The 15,924-nt window shown below is 49.2% G+C and overlaps 2 protein-coding genes across 4 annotated transcripts in view; one reads left to right on the forward strand and one right to left on the reverse strand.

Moving 5' to 3' along the window:
- Nucleotides 1–9,643, reverse strand: part of Atg1 (serine/threonine-protein kinase unc-51-like protein Atg1) — a 139,191-nt gene extending 129,548 nt beyond the window's left edge. Inside the window, exon 1 of the mRNA XM_075686412.1 lies at nucleotides 9,033–9,643. Within this exon, the coding sequence (XP_075542527.1) occupies nucleotides 9,033–9,122 (90 nt within the window). The 5' untranslated portion in view covers nucleotides 9,123–9,643. The remainder of the gene's footprint in view (nucleotides 1–9,032) is intronic.
- A 397-nt stretch (nucleotides 9,644–10,040) lies between these two features.
- LOC142576330 (A-kinase anchor protein 1, mitochondrial-like) overlaps nucleotides 10,041–15,924 on the forward strand; it is a 117,147-nt gene continuing 111,263 nt past the window's right edge. For all 3 annotated transcript variants that reach the window (XM_075686414.1, XM_075686416.1, XM_075686417.1), the window contains exon 1: nucleotides 10,041–10,199. The gene's annotated coding sequence lies outside the window, so the exon portion shown is untranslated. The remainder of the gene's footprint in view (nucleotides 10,200–15,924) is intronic.

The raw sequence follows: 15,924 nt of genomic DNA on the forward strand, positions 1-15,924 counted from the left end.
ATGTTTACTACGTCGTAGGCACCAAAGGCGGAAGGTGTCGCGTCTACTTTAACATCCAAAATGAAATTTGAACCGCGCCCCACGGTGACATTTAGAAGGCGGATCGTTGTGGGCAACCCCACTGCGACGTCGCCTTCGCAGTACAAGGCATTGAAGTAGGAACGGGAGCACAGCGGAGGGTGTGTTTGATTGCTAATAAGTTCGCTTCTGTTGAATGCATTGAAGTACTTTTTTGTGGCAAAGTGTTTCTGAAATAGCCTATTATCACTTCAAATGTCTTTCTCCACTTGGATGAAAAGTGGTTCGGGGCCCCTTTAAGTAATACCTCACGCGACACCCAACGACCACACCGCCGAAGAACCTGTGCTCGCACATTTCCTGCCCACAGTGGTTTATTCTGGCAGACCCTTTCCAGGAGGTCCATGATCGTCTAATTCATGTAGGGATGAATGCGACTGCACCATATTAAAAAGTACGCTCAGCCGCTTCTACGTCGATGGCCTAGTAGGCTCGCCCTTCTTGCGTCTTTCAAGTTCACCGCCAGAAGCCGTTTCTACGGCTAGCACGACGCCCCGCGAGATGCATTGCATCCAAGCTTATGTCTCGTAGCATTTCGTCCTGCAAGGCACCCAGGACTAGACTGAAGTAGTAAAGCATGTGATTTCTTTGCAGTTATCGGAAAATAATTTAGCGTCTTCTCTAGGCTCCAGTTCTCGTGCAGAGGGCTAACAACGCCGGCTTATCCAAAATTTTACATCTCAAATAAACAACCTCGGAATCCGTTACTTCATCATTAGGGCATGACAAGAGCATTCTGTAGCTATCTTTTAGAAATACTGGTACGGACCAGCTGTTAGGTAAGTCTTATTAAAGAGCCACTGCAAATAAATTTCAATTTGAATAAATTGGTAATAAGTATATGCAACCGAAGTAACATTGTCAAAACCGCAGCGCTGACAATCACACAGCTTTTTTTTTTTTTCATTAACAGCGTTTAACTAAAGCTTCGGCAAAGGACGCGTGCTGCTGGCAGTGAAGCGGATATGACGCACGTCCTAGAACCGCGCATGCGTGCCGATCCCGCCGTTGTGCCTGTAGCCGCTGGTTCTCCAATGTTAATGCGTCATTTGTTTCGTTTTTACTCGTGGCTTTCGCACTAAAACCGCACGCCGAGAAGGTGCAAAGCATCGAGTAGACCAAAACCGGTATCGTTCGACTACCCGGCGTATTTGCGAGCTAGAACGCGAGCGTGGGCGCTCAAGGCCGAGTCTATCACCGCTGGTGTGATCGTGCCCAAAGCCAGCAGGCCGTTGTGCCAACCCTCGCCCCCTCCAGTAAAAGCACCGAGGACGGCATTCAAGAGCGCCTGCGAAGGCCTTTCCCGGTGAATACGTTGTTGCGATCACCGCTCGGCCGGATAACAACAGCGTTTTCTTCTTTGCTTCGTTCCAAGTCTCGCCAGCCGCCAATTACGCAGCAGTAGCTGGCTAAAACAGATGATAGACGTGGCCTCGAAGATGCCTGCCACTTTCATTTCTTTATTACCATTGTTTTTTTCGCTTGGCCTTCCACACCGCTGGCTTCTGCCTCCGAGCGCAGCCTTCAGCTGCCGCCCGTAGCTTACGCGTTTAAAAAAGCGCCCGCCGGAGAGGAGGAAATCACCGTTCAACGCGTAGCTCAACTTAACCATGGGGCGCGCTAGCTTCACCTCTCGTTCCCGCACGGCAGGCGATATCAGATCGTGGTTGTGGCACGTAAAAGCCCACAATTTAAGTTAATGGCAAGTGACAAACACTTATCGCGCAAGAGAAATAAAAACTCCGCGATGACCCGATTTTAAGTTCGCAGGTGAGATGCGGTCAGATCGAAGACAAGGCGCACAAACCTTCGTGTCTAGATATTCCCAGAATAGAAGAAGAAAACAAATGGACAGAGTACGCGCTCTTTTAATGAGCGATAACAGAAACGGGGTCTGGGTTTATGTCAAGGTCTTCCGTATACAATGCAACCGTTCCCTGGTTCGCGCTGCCGAACATCGACAGAGCAGTACCATCGCTTATCGAGTGCATAAACACTCGATGAAGCCTTGCATTCTTGCTAATGCACGAACAATCGAGGGAACGTAAACTGATTCACTCTGAAAGCAGCGCAAAGAACGGGGACACTAAGACACAGGCAAGGCCGCACTTTCCTGTTTTGTTTTTTCCAACTCTTTAGCTTCGTCATTTCCTTGTCACCGAAACCTGCCGCGGCGGCTCGCGGCATTGCACTGCTGAGCTCGAGGTCACGGGTTCGATGCCGACTGCGGAGTTCGCACTTCAATGCGGGCAGAATGAAAGAAACAAGAAACAAAGGAAAGCTCGTCTACCGTGACTTGAGCACACGTTAAAGAACCACACGGTGTCAAAATTTATCTCGAATCTTTACGCAATAGCTGTACGCAGTATAACGCTGCCACAGTTCTCTCCCACCTTCTAGCCCTTGACATGTGCGCCGGTGCAAGCCTCATCCGTCAATGTATGCCCGCTAGTGTATCTATATCTGCTTTTGAATTGAGACGCTATTTCACAATTTTGTCAGACGCTATTTAACTGTGATTTACACTTCTTTCCCATTCCTCTGTTGCTGCGTTGTACATTTATTCATTTCGGTCGTGTGGTATGGTATGAAGAACTTTATTTAGCTTCTGAGGGATCAGTCTGGGACTGATGCGGGCCGCTCCCACGTCGGTACAGAGAGGCCGAGCCCCTCTGCCGTCACACGAGCCCTCTGGACAGCCCTGAGTTGGTCCATTTCGGTCGTGTGTAGAGTACTTAATTGCATAACATTAGCTCTGCAGGACGGAATAAGCTGCGTCACTTTTGCGCACCTGTGTTTTTTTGTCAACATACAGTCCTACGTGTGTCTGTGAACCGGTGCCGCCACGTGCAGCCCGGGGTCCCTCTGGCCGCGTCCGTGCGGCTTTCATCTTCCTACGTCAACTACTTTTGGTAAATGCAAACAAAAAAATAAACCAACAAACGACCTAGCAAAGACATTCGCAACGTCCACCCAAGCACCCGCGCTCACGCCGCCATTCAGTGACGGCATATTATGTCAAATGCGTCAAAATATATCCACGGCGCTGCAAAGCAAGCTTTCGGTTGACGTTATAGGGAAATAATGCACGCACGAAACGCCCAAATTTATACGAGAATTGCGGTTTGCAGTTCAGCGCTCATATTTGCTTGATCTGGCGTACGTCCATGCCTCAACAAGTGTGCTGCCTTTACAACAATAATACCAAACGCACTAGCCAACCAATATCTCTTGAGTAAAAAAAAAAAGGGGAAAGAAAGGAGGAAAATTTGCGTCACTATCCAACCCCCAGTAGACAAGGGAAACCCAAATTTCAACACCCGCATGCAGGAGTGGACAACGACAACTGCCAGAGCACAATTCCCATTTCCGCCTCGATATACAATCGAGGAAAGAAAGCTCATTTCCTCAACTGAAATGGTAATGGAACGTGAAGATAGTAGATTCCATAGCTTCAGTCTACTCTGTAGTCAGTATTCTTTGCCCGTGTACTCTGCTAATCAGTGAGTTCATATTTTATACAAGTTTATTCCTCTGTATCATTACTTATTGGCTTTTACAGCCGAAAGTGAGCATGCGGCGCGCAGTTGGGAAATGTAAGCGTTTTCTCTTCCGGAACTTGTCCATCATCCGAGAACAAAAAACAAAGCTCAGCGCTGCGTATATATACACGCAGGGAAGAGGAAGGCCCGACGCGGGGGGCGTAGTTTATATTCCCGGCTTTAAAAAAAGCCGCGACGAGAGACGGCGCGGCGGCAGGAGATGCGGCGTTTATCTTATCCTGCTTCTATTACCAAGACGCGGCGGCGGATTTTCTTTTTCTTCTTTTCATCTCCGCGACGGCGCGCTACTTCCGCTCCTATTTCCTACTAAAAGCAATTAGCACATTTCCGTAGCATTTTACTACACTTAGTTTTTTTTTTAATTGTCCCTGTACATGCATTGGAACGGAATTATCATCTACACGCGTATTAGGGCCTAGCAACTTTTTACAACCATAAATGCGACGCGACGCCTTTCACACTTCTCAACTTCGAGAATTAAAAAAATAATAACAAAAAAGAAACACGTGCGCCTCTTTTATGAGTAGCGACCCCCGTTTTCACGCGGCTACGGTGCGACGACGGTGCTGCGCGAGCAGACGCCTTCGTTCGGTGCTCAGGACGTCACGAAGTCTTTCGAGAGGGCGTAGCTGTGCCAGCCGGGAAAGAAAAGTGAACGCCTCGTGTCCGCTACTCCTGAAACCTTCCAACGACGGGACCCTCGCGATGCCACGCGGCGCCGGTTTTCCCACCATCCCGCGCACTCTGGGCATCTAGGGTAAAAGAAAAGGACGATTCGTTTTTAAGCGATCCGAACAACGCGCCATCCGTGACGAGTCAATGAAATCCGCGGTTTAGTTTCTAGTCCCACTCTGTTGGAGCAATCACAGCCAGGACAAACATGGAGTTGAAAACCAACACATTTACTACAACGTAACAAAAGAAGGAAACAAAAAAACCGCAAGCAGCACCGAACGCCAAGTCCGCGACGTCGGTCGGTGCCTGCGAATGCAACGCTGCTACCGACACGACCCCTATCTCTGCGCAATCCAACTGCCTTCGACGGCCATTTGTGCTCGTTTCCTGCTTGCCGTAACAGCTCCTCGCGACCACTGCGCTCAGATGCAGACAAAAATAGATAGCGCATACCGGAAACAAGCTCGAGAAAGAAGCTCGTCCGCACTGCGGAGTCGTTTAAGCGGTGCGGGCCTTTAAGCGGTACGGGGAGTGAAAAATGCGTCGGACCACGAGTGCCGATGACTGTCAAAGGCACCCTCCATGCCGCCACAGAAATTCTACGCGCATAGGGTTGGGAAACACTTGCGTGTACGCACGTTAGCGGTGATTAACGCCGCCCATCAGGTCGCGAAATACAGCAACCAACACGTTTATTTCGACGTGTGTTTCCGGCGCCCTTGTAACCCGTCTCTCTTTTTCCCATGATAAGTGTTCCCACACGGACTACGGGTGGGAAGATTTCGACGGGTGCTTCTACGCCTAAACAAGGCGGGCATGGCTTTACGCACAGCAACGAAACGAGCAGACGGCAAGGAGCGCTCCATCCTGCCTCGAGCGGAAGCCGACAGGGAGCGCCAGCAGATAAGAGGCCAGCGAAGCGAGATCTACGGGAGTGAAACGAGACCAGAATGGAACTGAAGGACTGACTGGCAGCGCGACGGAAAGGCGGGAGCCTCGACCATTGCATCATGCGCGAACTTTTTTAGCCACGCCGTCTCGGGTCAACGAGGCGCGCCGAGCAGAGTTGGCGCACTCACTGGGCGCGAAGAGGCCAGCCGCTTCTGGCTAGACTACTACTACCTGCGGCGGAGCTAGAGGGACGTCGTGGATCGGTTAGGGTTCTTAAAAGCAACATCTGAAAACCATCAGAGTGTATTACGGACAAACAGTTTGATTACTGGCCCATAAAGTGAAGACTGAACATCATTTATCTTTAATTTCGCACTCAAACAGCCACGCCGATGACGTCGCAAGTTACACAATTCTTTCGTCGGCAGACCTTGTCACAACGATGACGTCACAGGGAGTTGGCGCAAGAAGAATTTCGCTGTGGCGTCGCCAAAGCCGCATTTCGGCACGTAAAGCTGATCCTACTTCGTAGATAAAATTTTACCAGTCTAGCTTATTAATTTATTAGTCCCCTTCGGTTCCCCGCATGCGCGTGCTGATCAGTCACAATGCCGGCTGAAATCTCTCAATTCCACGTGCTTTTCTAAGCGTCCATCCTCGAACAATAAACATTACCTCGTGCGCATCCTGCTTTCGATTTAGAAGGACACTGAAGATAGAGGGGGGAAAAGAGTTGTGTTAGAGATCACCCTTCTACGCTACTAAAATAGCCACATTTAACGCGAGAAGAGGCTTGGGAAGTCAGAAAAGATGGAAGAAAGCAGACGGGTGGCGACGCCACACCGAAGTTCCCGCACCATCTTGCCGTAACGTCACTGATTTTCACGGCGTCAGCTCGAGCCTAGATAATTTTTTTTATCAGTAAAGATTGGCTACATAGTATTATGAAGGAGCAGGAGACGCAGCAATTTTCAGGAACTTTACTGAACTTCAACAGCTAAAATACGAAAGGTCGCGAAATGCAAAAATATTATAACCTTCAACGTTGCTGTCCCCTAATAATGAAGACAGAAATCAAGCAGGAAGAATACTTTACCAGCCTAAACTAAACGTTCACACTCTCATTGCCCGCGATATTATGACGACTACAACGGGCAGAGCACGCGAGTAATGAGAATCCAGCAGTGTCACGTGGGCGCGCACATCGACCTGAGCTTGCGGTACCCTGACGCGCCTCGGTGTGAAAACACGAGGTCACCTGCCTTTGCGAGACTTGCGGGCTTCGTTGAATGCACAGCTCTCTCGCGGAAGACGATGGGATGCGACAGCGTCCACTCCTCCTTTTTGATAATGCCATTTCTTGCTCACGCGCGAGTCTTTTTCTATGAAGCCAAGCAAAGGCAATGAGACACTCGACCTTTGCAAGAGCAGAAAACGCGCAACCTGGGAAGCACATGACGCCATCGATCATACAGAGTTCAGTATAATATAGTATCGAGAGGCAGGGCTACAGAAGCTATTCCGCTTTTCTTGTTGTACTGCGCGCAACGTGCACAGCAGCCGTCCATTTTTCTCCGTCTCCTTCTCTCACATCTCGCCACAAAAGGGTTGCGAAACGGGCCAATCTGAACGTGTCCACCATGACCAGCCGAATCAAGGACAGGGAAAAGACGGACGGGACAAGCACTGTCCATCTGAGCGTCTACGGGAAACGCAGGAATGACAATAATACACGACGATAAAACAAGAAATTGTGCTGGTAATATCTTCGATGCAAGTGAAAGCTCAGGAATCCTAAAGGACCGCGATACACAAGCTCAGGTGGCATTCAAAAATAATTTCTTCTCGAGTTTAGCGCTACCGATGGGTGACGCGATATATATTTGTTATTCTAATGTACATCAAATGCTGCAGTAAACACGCATGAAAAGTACGTAAAGAAAATGCCTTCGCATCGCTGACGGGTGTGAAGGATGAATTGAAAGCCGACTGGCCGTCATCAACTGCCTCCACGTGACAGGGACTAACGACGACCGGCGAACGAGAAACGCTCGGGAAACGAAAGCGGAACCGAAACCAACGCGGTCGTTGCGGCACTCGGCTCGGCATCGATCGACACGATTGATCCGTCGAGGCCCGCCCAGTCAACGGCCAGCCATGGAAGGCCAGCCAACACCTGCTACATCGCCGGAAAGATCCGCTCAGTGACGACGAGTTGCATTTTAATCTTCATGACTCCCCCTAGTATCTTCACTTCTCAAACATGGAGAGTCAAAAACAAGCACACACGTACGTAAATGGCGTTCGATCCTACAATAGAATCCAAACTGTCCGTGTTGCACTACCAACCCTCCGTCGTCCCGAATGGCTTAGCTAGCGGGATATGAAAGAGCGGTCTGCTTCGGGGGAACCCACGTTATTTCTTTCAATGGGCGCTGTTCAAAACGCAACCTCCGCCTTGAACGTCACCCCCCCCCCCCCTTATGCGTGAACCGCAGCACGCCCGATGCTAACGAAAAAAAAAAAAAAGTTCACGTGAAGACCCCCCCGGTCGTTCACGCGCAGCTCGAAGAGCGCGACGCACGCGGAAGAGGAACGTCTTGGTACGGCCGTCACAACAGCGAGTAAAGTAGGAGACACGGAGCACACGAGACCACCTTATTTTTCATACATGCGCGGTCTGTCTTCCGCATCGAAGCGTTTCTGATTAATGTGGAAGTTAACCTGCAACGAATGAATGTTGTGTGGCATCGGACCGGTAAATATTTTCCGTGTTTACGCTAGCGTACGAGACAGCGTCCGCTTTGGCACAAACCAAATGTCAGCGTTTGGTTGCTCTCGGATGCTTTCGGTTGCAGAAAATCCCGTCTACTGGGATCTCATTGCGCATGCGCAACACCACGGCAACTTAGTACTACCATGAATACTACCAGCAGATACGTTGCAAGCGCTCGGTCAGAAATGACCGTTTTGGATAACAAGCTAATTGAATTGGTGCGCCTAAAACACGCTGGGCCACTGCTACAAAGGTTGCTGCAGCAAGGCGACACCCTCTAAAAGGCCAGCCAAAGTTCAGGCAAAATCGCACGCAACGGCTCCCTTGCTTGCACATAGGTCAAGCCAGAGCCACAATAGCTCGAGCGATCTCATTCCCTACTCGCATGACGAGTGCACAGGAGATGCACTTACAACAAAGAACGCTGTGCCGAAGAGCGCTTGCCGCAACAGCGGCGCCGAAACTCGAGCAGCACCAAGAAGCGATCGGGGCCGGTCGCGGTGGGCCGGGATCACGCATGCATCAGCTGATAGATTAGGGCAGCAGCTGGGTAGCGGGCGAGGAGGGGCAGGTCGCCTGGTGCACGCGCAGCGGGACCTCGCGCTGCTGCGGAGCAGGCATCGGCCCCAAACGAAAACAACGCAGCAGCAGCGCGCATCCGATGCCGCGGCCGACATGACGCACTTCGCGTGTCGCGCTAGCAGATGATGCTGTACGACCAACCTGAGGGCAGCGCGGAACGCGGACAGGCGCCCACAGCAACGCGACGCACTGGCAGGCAGGCCCATGCATGTTTACTCGTGTTGGATTCTCGATACGTCGCCACCCTTCCGTCCCTGCCAAAAAATAAAAGCGAACACGCTAGTGTGCTCTGTACAACGTTTTTCTCGCATCAGGAGGTCAGCGCAGGCCGTTCTGAGCGTATGTATTTAAAGGAACGGGATTAGAGGCGAGGGAGGAGGCGTTTAAAGGGACGCCGCACAGAACGCGTCAGCAAAAGCAGACGTCAATAAACGGGTAGCGCTGCTTCGCGCACAGCAGTTGCTTACCGCCTTGTAGCGGCCCTTGTAGACGACCGCGAAGGCGCCGTGGCCGATCAAATCCTTGGTGTTGTACTCGAACTCTCCGACCGTCTCCATGGTATAAGACTGCACGCGTTCCCGACGCGTCAGACTCGCCGTTGCAGGCAGTCAGCTGTCAGAGGAGTACGCCTTTGTCCCGCACAGAGAGCTTTGTTAGGCCTAGAGCAGCATCCGACGCTCGCGTATCCGAGGCCCATCGTTGCTGCCGCATCAATCGCGGTCGTGCAGCGCTACGACGAGACCATAGCGAGTCGCAGTTCCACGAAAAAAGCAGCGACTAGCGCGAAGCGCTCTCGGCTGTGACAATGGTGCTCACGTAACCCGTCCTTCGCACTCGCTTGGCTATTCATTCATTTTATCCACAGGCTGCACTAATATCGCAAATGATAGCGGCGAAAGAAAGCACAGTTTCTCCTCTCGCGATCAGGGCTCGCACAACACGTAGCGACAACACACGAACAGATCAACGCGACGATCACACAGGAAGCTCCGCCGGAGAAGCCATGATTCACATCACTGCGCGAATCGCACACGACCGCAGCACACTCTTTCATCCATTTGCGGCGCTCGCCTTGCGAGCATTTTTTGTACGAGCGACCGCAGCGCCGCGAGTCCTCCGCGTGCAATATAGTGCGCTTTTGGCTGCAGCATAAATACAAGCTACGCACTAAATACTACCTTACAATGCAAATACCGTATAAATGTATTGTAATTTATGTCATTTTAAACAAATAAATGCTTTGTACTGTTTACTCTTAGCATTTTCGTTTTCACATATATATGTAAAAACAAATATAACAACTAAACACAAAGTTGTCAAATATTTTGTAAATAAAAAAGGAAGTATAATAACTAAGCTCATAAAATGATTGTATTGGTCTGCGATCATTATTTTTGTATTACTAGTTCGAATTAAAGTAGAGCTGTGTTCTTGCGCACGACTCGCGTTCCCGTCTGCGCCGAGACTCCGCGAGACGAAACATTCGCTCATGGCGACAGAGTTGCTAGCCACGTGGGGAGAGTTCTGCAGGCGCATCGGCGTGCTAAGGCATCTGTAAGAGCCCAAAGTCACACGGAGATACCTCGCCTGACGTCGTCGTTGCGGCCCAGCGTGATCCTTTCCTTCCTGTGTTGGTAAGTAGCCGTCTGGGCAGCGTTTGCGTAGGGTCCAGTTCAATGAAAAGGCCACCATATTGTGTTTTGGTTCGGCTAAGCCTGACCATCCGTTGGGACTGCTAGCCGCTGGCCATTCGTGCGGAGCCGGAAAGATTCCGATCGGCGTCTTGGCAGGTCGCTTGTAGGGCAGCGCTCGCGAGTGCGACCCATTTCGTTTCCGACGCGCAAGTCGCAGCCGTTTGCACCCGTGCCACATTGTTGACAATTTCGCGGAGACGCACAGAGCTCGCGGCCGTCGCGTGGCGACTGCGCGAATCTCGGTGCCAGCTGAATCATTCGGGCCACCGGTTTACAGCCGTGCGCGTGCGGCGCCCTGCGATGTATGTGACGGGCGTACGCGGTCCGGCGTTTCCGTCGGAGCCGGCCTGGTTTTCAGGTCAGCGGGCGCCATTTACTGAGTGCCGAAACGCTGCCACCGAGCCACGATTGCCCTGCACGCAAGTTTCGCCTCGCATGTGCGTGTTTGGTTGTCATCTGCGAACATGCGCGAGCAAGTTGCGGCCACGCGCCCTTCCTGCCGGATATGTATTTATATTAGCGCGCATTTGTACTGCCGCTGCTAGGTGCTTCCTCCATACCTTTTGGCACCGATCGGCGTGCTACCGTAGCCGTAGGTCGAGCGATCTCAAACACTCACCTCGCGGTCGGCTATTAATAGCCGCAACGTCGCAGTGATATATTTTTTTTTCTTATTGCGGTGGTTTTGTCTTTGCACTGTCCACCGGGTATTGCGGTGTCCGCCGGCCGCGTCGTGCGCTCGTGAAACAATTTCGCCTGACGAGGCCTGAAAAGTCGGTCGTCCTTGCTCTCCGGTAGCGGACACCGCGCAGCCGACGGACCGCTGTGTCAACATCTGGCTCGATCGCCCACGCCGGGAATGCGTGCGCCCATCGAATGTTGTACGTCCCGAAAAAACTGCGCCGAGTCTCGCTTGTTTTCTGCTCGCTTGCGCTGGTTTTCGGCCGCTCTTTCTTGTCGCGACCTCGGTGACCGTGGCCCAGCTCGCTCGTTCGTAGGGCCGCGCCGCCGGCTTGCCCTTCTCGTGCGGAGGTCATTCTCCGCCTTCGAGGCCGCCGCACATGCTCAGGGGAGGACGACGGACGGGAAAAAGCGTACGCCACGTTTTTGATACTACTGTGTGCGATGGAAATCGTGTCTGATATTTCAATCTAGAGTGCTGATTAGAAGCACGTGTGCTGTCGTGAACGAGAGCTTTTGTACTTCCGGGTGCATGCCTCGTGGCTGCCGAGCTTCTCGCTCTCCCCCCCCCCCCTTTCTTTTTTTCTTTTTGCCTCTAAGGCTCGTGTAGCAAGCATATTGGTTTTCCTGTCATTTGCTCACTTTGTTTCATGTTTGCGCGAGTAATTGATGTTCTTGCCGATGTTATTTCGAACCTTTAAAAAAATTTCAAAAAAGAAAATAAAGCATCTGAATAGTGAGTGCTTCTGCCGTCGCAACCGCCCGGTGAAGCACATTTCCAACGCATTTAAAAAGGTTGTAAGAACTTAAGTGTTGCGACAGCACTGGAGGCATACTAGAGCTGCGTAATACCAGAGCACCCATGCATCTGTCGTCGCCCTTGAACCTGCAATTCGGACGGGGCTCTGGCTTTCGGCATAGTGTCTGCGATGAGTTGTGGAAATGTCGACCGATAATCCGGGTGGAAACAGCGAAGACGGCGGGCGGGTGCCAGATTGCAGCGAAACTTATTCTGGAACGTTATTTATTATCTACAAAAAATAAAGGGGTGGAAGAGGTGCAAAACAAGATGGGCAACGTGTGTGGAAGGGTGGCAGTTCCACTTGAAAAACCGCCAAGATTTGCTGCCCTTGTTGGACGTTCATTACAATTACAAGGAATGATGGTCGGTTCAGTTCTGTTTTTACTGAAATGAAAGCCATCCTGGCACTGAACTACATAGCTGCGCGGTTCGGTGCATTTTGTAGATACCTTGCACGTGCAACAAATTGAGCAGTACAATCTTATTCACCCCTTTCACAGGGCATCTGGAGATGAGCAAATCGGTTTGTTGCAGCCCTGCAACATAGTGACTGCAGTGGTGCAAGCCCTTGACAGGTTGCAGTACTTGCAGTTGCAGGCTATTTTAAGCTGTTACTTCCGTACAGTATCGTCCTACGAAGAATAGTATCTATCAGTCCTCAGCCAGGATCATGGTGTGAACTTGTCTTGTCGTCGTATGGAAGTACGGTTGTCAGTGAGTGACACACCAGGCTTATTATGGATGTGAATTTTTACACTTGCTTTCAAGTGGCACCCGGATTTGGGTGCACCATGTTCAGTCGATCTTGCTTAGTTTTTTCAAGTTCATTGTTCTTGCTCTGCGATCTAGTCTGCAATGGGTGTGTACTTCCTACTTGTAGCCATTGAAAGTACAGGTGGCTTGCCATGGCATTACTTATGATGGGGGACTTAGTAACAAGAATTTTTTCACAAGGTGGAAGGGGAATTGATAAGGAAACGAGCTCTAGGTGCATGTACTAGGCTATAGTCTTCATCATTTGGCCCAGCAGTGTCCAGGTGTGAAGTTTGGTCTACTAGACGAGTTGCCTAAATTTTTTCCCCTTTTTCTTTTTGCTCTGTTGCTATTTGCTTCGGTTTTGTGATGACTAACATCATAGAATGTGTATGCATCAAGTTCTGTTCCGTCTTCTGAAGCTTTTTCTTCGGTAAGCTTCCTCGTTTTAAATTTGTATTGCAAGATCAGAGAGTCGAGCACAATTTTTATGTTGAGGTGCTCAAGCGGTTGTATGATGCAGTTAGTACAAAGTGGCGTGTTCTGTGGAGCTCGTATGAATGGCTTGTGCATCACAATAATGCTCCTGCTTGCAGCCCTGAGCATACAGTGCTTCCTGGCAAGCAAACATGAGATGACAAGGTTACTGTACTGTGTGTATCATACGCTTGTAGTCGCCGAAAGTGAAACAAGATTTTAAGAGGAATGCGTTTTAATATGTTGAGGCACAGAAGAAAACTATGATAGTATTTATTGAGTTGCTGAAGAGTATCAAACAATAAGGTGTGGTACAAGTCCATTGCATCTCAGGGAGAGTACTAATATTGTGGTATTTAAAGTTTGGGATCCAATGTTCGAAGAATACTGCGGATTTTTTTTTTACCTTTGTTACTGTTACTTTTGGACTTTCTCGTATATAGTGCTTGTGATGCCGTACAACAATCGTGGCATCGAAACGCCCTTGCTCATTCCACTCTAAACACAATCAATGCATTGCTCATCAATCTAGAGAAAGACGCATGTGGCATGTCATTGTTGCTTCCATTAGAACCCATGTGATGACATACAACTATCGCGTCTTCAGAGCCCGCTACCCCACATCATTCTGAACACAGTCAATGCACTGCTCATTAATATCCACTGTGACACGCATGGCATGACCGTCTTTGCTTAATTTAGGCATTCTAGCTGTACAGCTTCAGGGTCAGTCAGTCGAATTAAGGAAAGTCGCTGTCGGGGGCTCAGAAAAAAAAGAAGCACTATTGCATTTAAACTACTACTGTTGGTGAGTGCTCCTACCTAGGTACCATCTAGGTTTGTAGAAGTACACTTAGTAAAGTTTATTGTGCTAGAAATTACATCATAAAATGAATGACTTTTGGGCATGTCACTTGACTCCTCTGTTAAAAGCATTTTGAATTGTTGAGGGTTGTAGACTAAACCAGCATTTCCAGCCAGTCTGACGTGTGGAGTTTAATGGCTCTCGAAAGCTCACTTGCCCATGCCATCAAGATGCCTTTCTAAGGGCTAGGATACTCGCACTGTCATATCTCGTCATATCAAAAGTGGCCTGCTAATGAGTAGTCAAGAGGGTGACAGAATAAATAGAAAAAAGGGTTTCTGTCTCATACAGTAAACCCTCACTAACTCACGATATCTTGAAATAGTGGTTAAGTCAAAAAATTTTTTCTGGCTTGGTGTCTACTCCACGTATTTTTCACCTGTTATCTCAAGATGCTATTGCGTCATACTCCAGATACCAAAAAATCACTACCCACAGGTTTGCACACTTTATGCATAGCTGCGTATCACCAAAAAGTGATCGGACCACAAGTTTGTAGCAAATCATGCTTCATTCTACGCCAATTTTATCATCCACCTTTCGTGGCTGGCTACGATCTTAACGATAATGCCGGTAGAGTGCTGCTCTGACTCCTGATGAAGCACGAGAAGGTACACACGACCTTCACAATAGGCACGTGTGGGCGGAGCGTCATCAGTTTGCCTATTTGCCATGCTCTGCATTTCTGTTTGTGGATCTGCACAGCACAACACGCAAGTTGTGACGCTTGGCTGTGATTTAGTGTTTGCGGGCTCTGTGCAAGGATCATTGTTGCCCCTATATGCCCGACGTGTAGGGTCCCTATCTCACAAAAGTGATCTATCGAAAATGCTGCTCCTGGTATATTTAGCTTTTGAGAGAAATTTAGCGGCTACTAGTACCTACTTCCAAAGGCATTATGTGGTTTATATGCGCCTAGGGGCTTATGTTTTCATGAAGTTACTTATCTCAAAATCTTCCTTGGTTTTTACAACTTCGAGTTACCGAGGTTTTACTGTACTTACAATTGTTGAGGAGCACATTCAGAAGACTGCTAAGATACCTTCTTACTTAAAGGCGACCTCGAACACTTTTCAACTTACCATCTTTCTGTGGCAGTTTGTGTAGACTGACAGTTGGAGGTGCTTCTAGCATGGGTCAATGCAGCGATATCAAAATATTTAATATTTTAATCACACGTACAAATCACTAGATCGCTGTTGATTGCATCATCACCCACTGGCGCTTGCCAGACCCATCATCACCAGAACTCGCTGCTCCATGGTTGGTTAAATATTAAATTGGAGATAACCTCTGCATTGCAGCAAGAATCTAATAAATTAAGCATTTATTTTATTTCTGCTTGCTGTGATCTTTATATTGATGCAAACAGGTATGACTGTAAAGGAAATCACTACAACCACAAAACTAGGTAGGGGCACTGGCTCCTTCTTTGGCCTCTAGTATGCTGGCATGCTTCTGGGCACAAAAGCTTCTCTTTTCGCTTTTGTATGCTCATGAGCATCCTTGTCTGCTTGGTGCCTCGTTTTGCACGTTGTTCTCGTAGTGCAAGTTTCTCACTTTGGTGAATCATTGTTGCCACACCCTTATTGCTGTTCACGGTGCTGCATTGAACTAAAGCTGAACTGAAGAAAACAGACCTTGTGCTGTCCCAGGTTGCTCAACCAATGCCATCAGCACACCAGAGTAACCGGAATTCGTAAAGCTAGAACCATGGAATCTGAATTTCCACTATGCAGGTGCTTCGGGCTCTTACCATTATCAGCAAGGGGTTGCGTCATTGGTTGAGAGAAATGGGGGAAAAGACAGCACAAAATTTCAGTTGAGGGCATGTCTTCTTTTCTTGCATTATGAGATATCTTCACTTCGGTCTGTGTGACCCTATTGCTGCCATTCTTGTTGCATTTATTTTGCCAACGGTAAAACTATGCAGCTGAAGCTATGGGTAGTTTGAAAAGTGTTCGCGGACCCCTTTCATGTGATGTTAGGTCAGTTAGAGCGTCTGGAAGATATGTTTACATGACCAAGAAGATGTTCTCAGTTTAGGAATATGACTGCTTGTGCAGTTCACTGTGTATGAGTCTTTA

Source organism: Dermacentor variabilis, chromosome 3 (assembly GCF_050947875.1).
Source record: "Dermacentor variabilis isolate Ectoservices chromosome 3, ASM5094787v1, whole genome shotgun sequence".
NCBI classification, from domain to species: Eukaryota; Metazoa; Arthropoda; class Arachnida; order Ixodida; family Ixodidae; genus Dermacentor; species Dermacentor variabilis.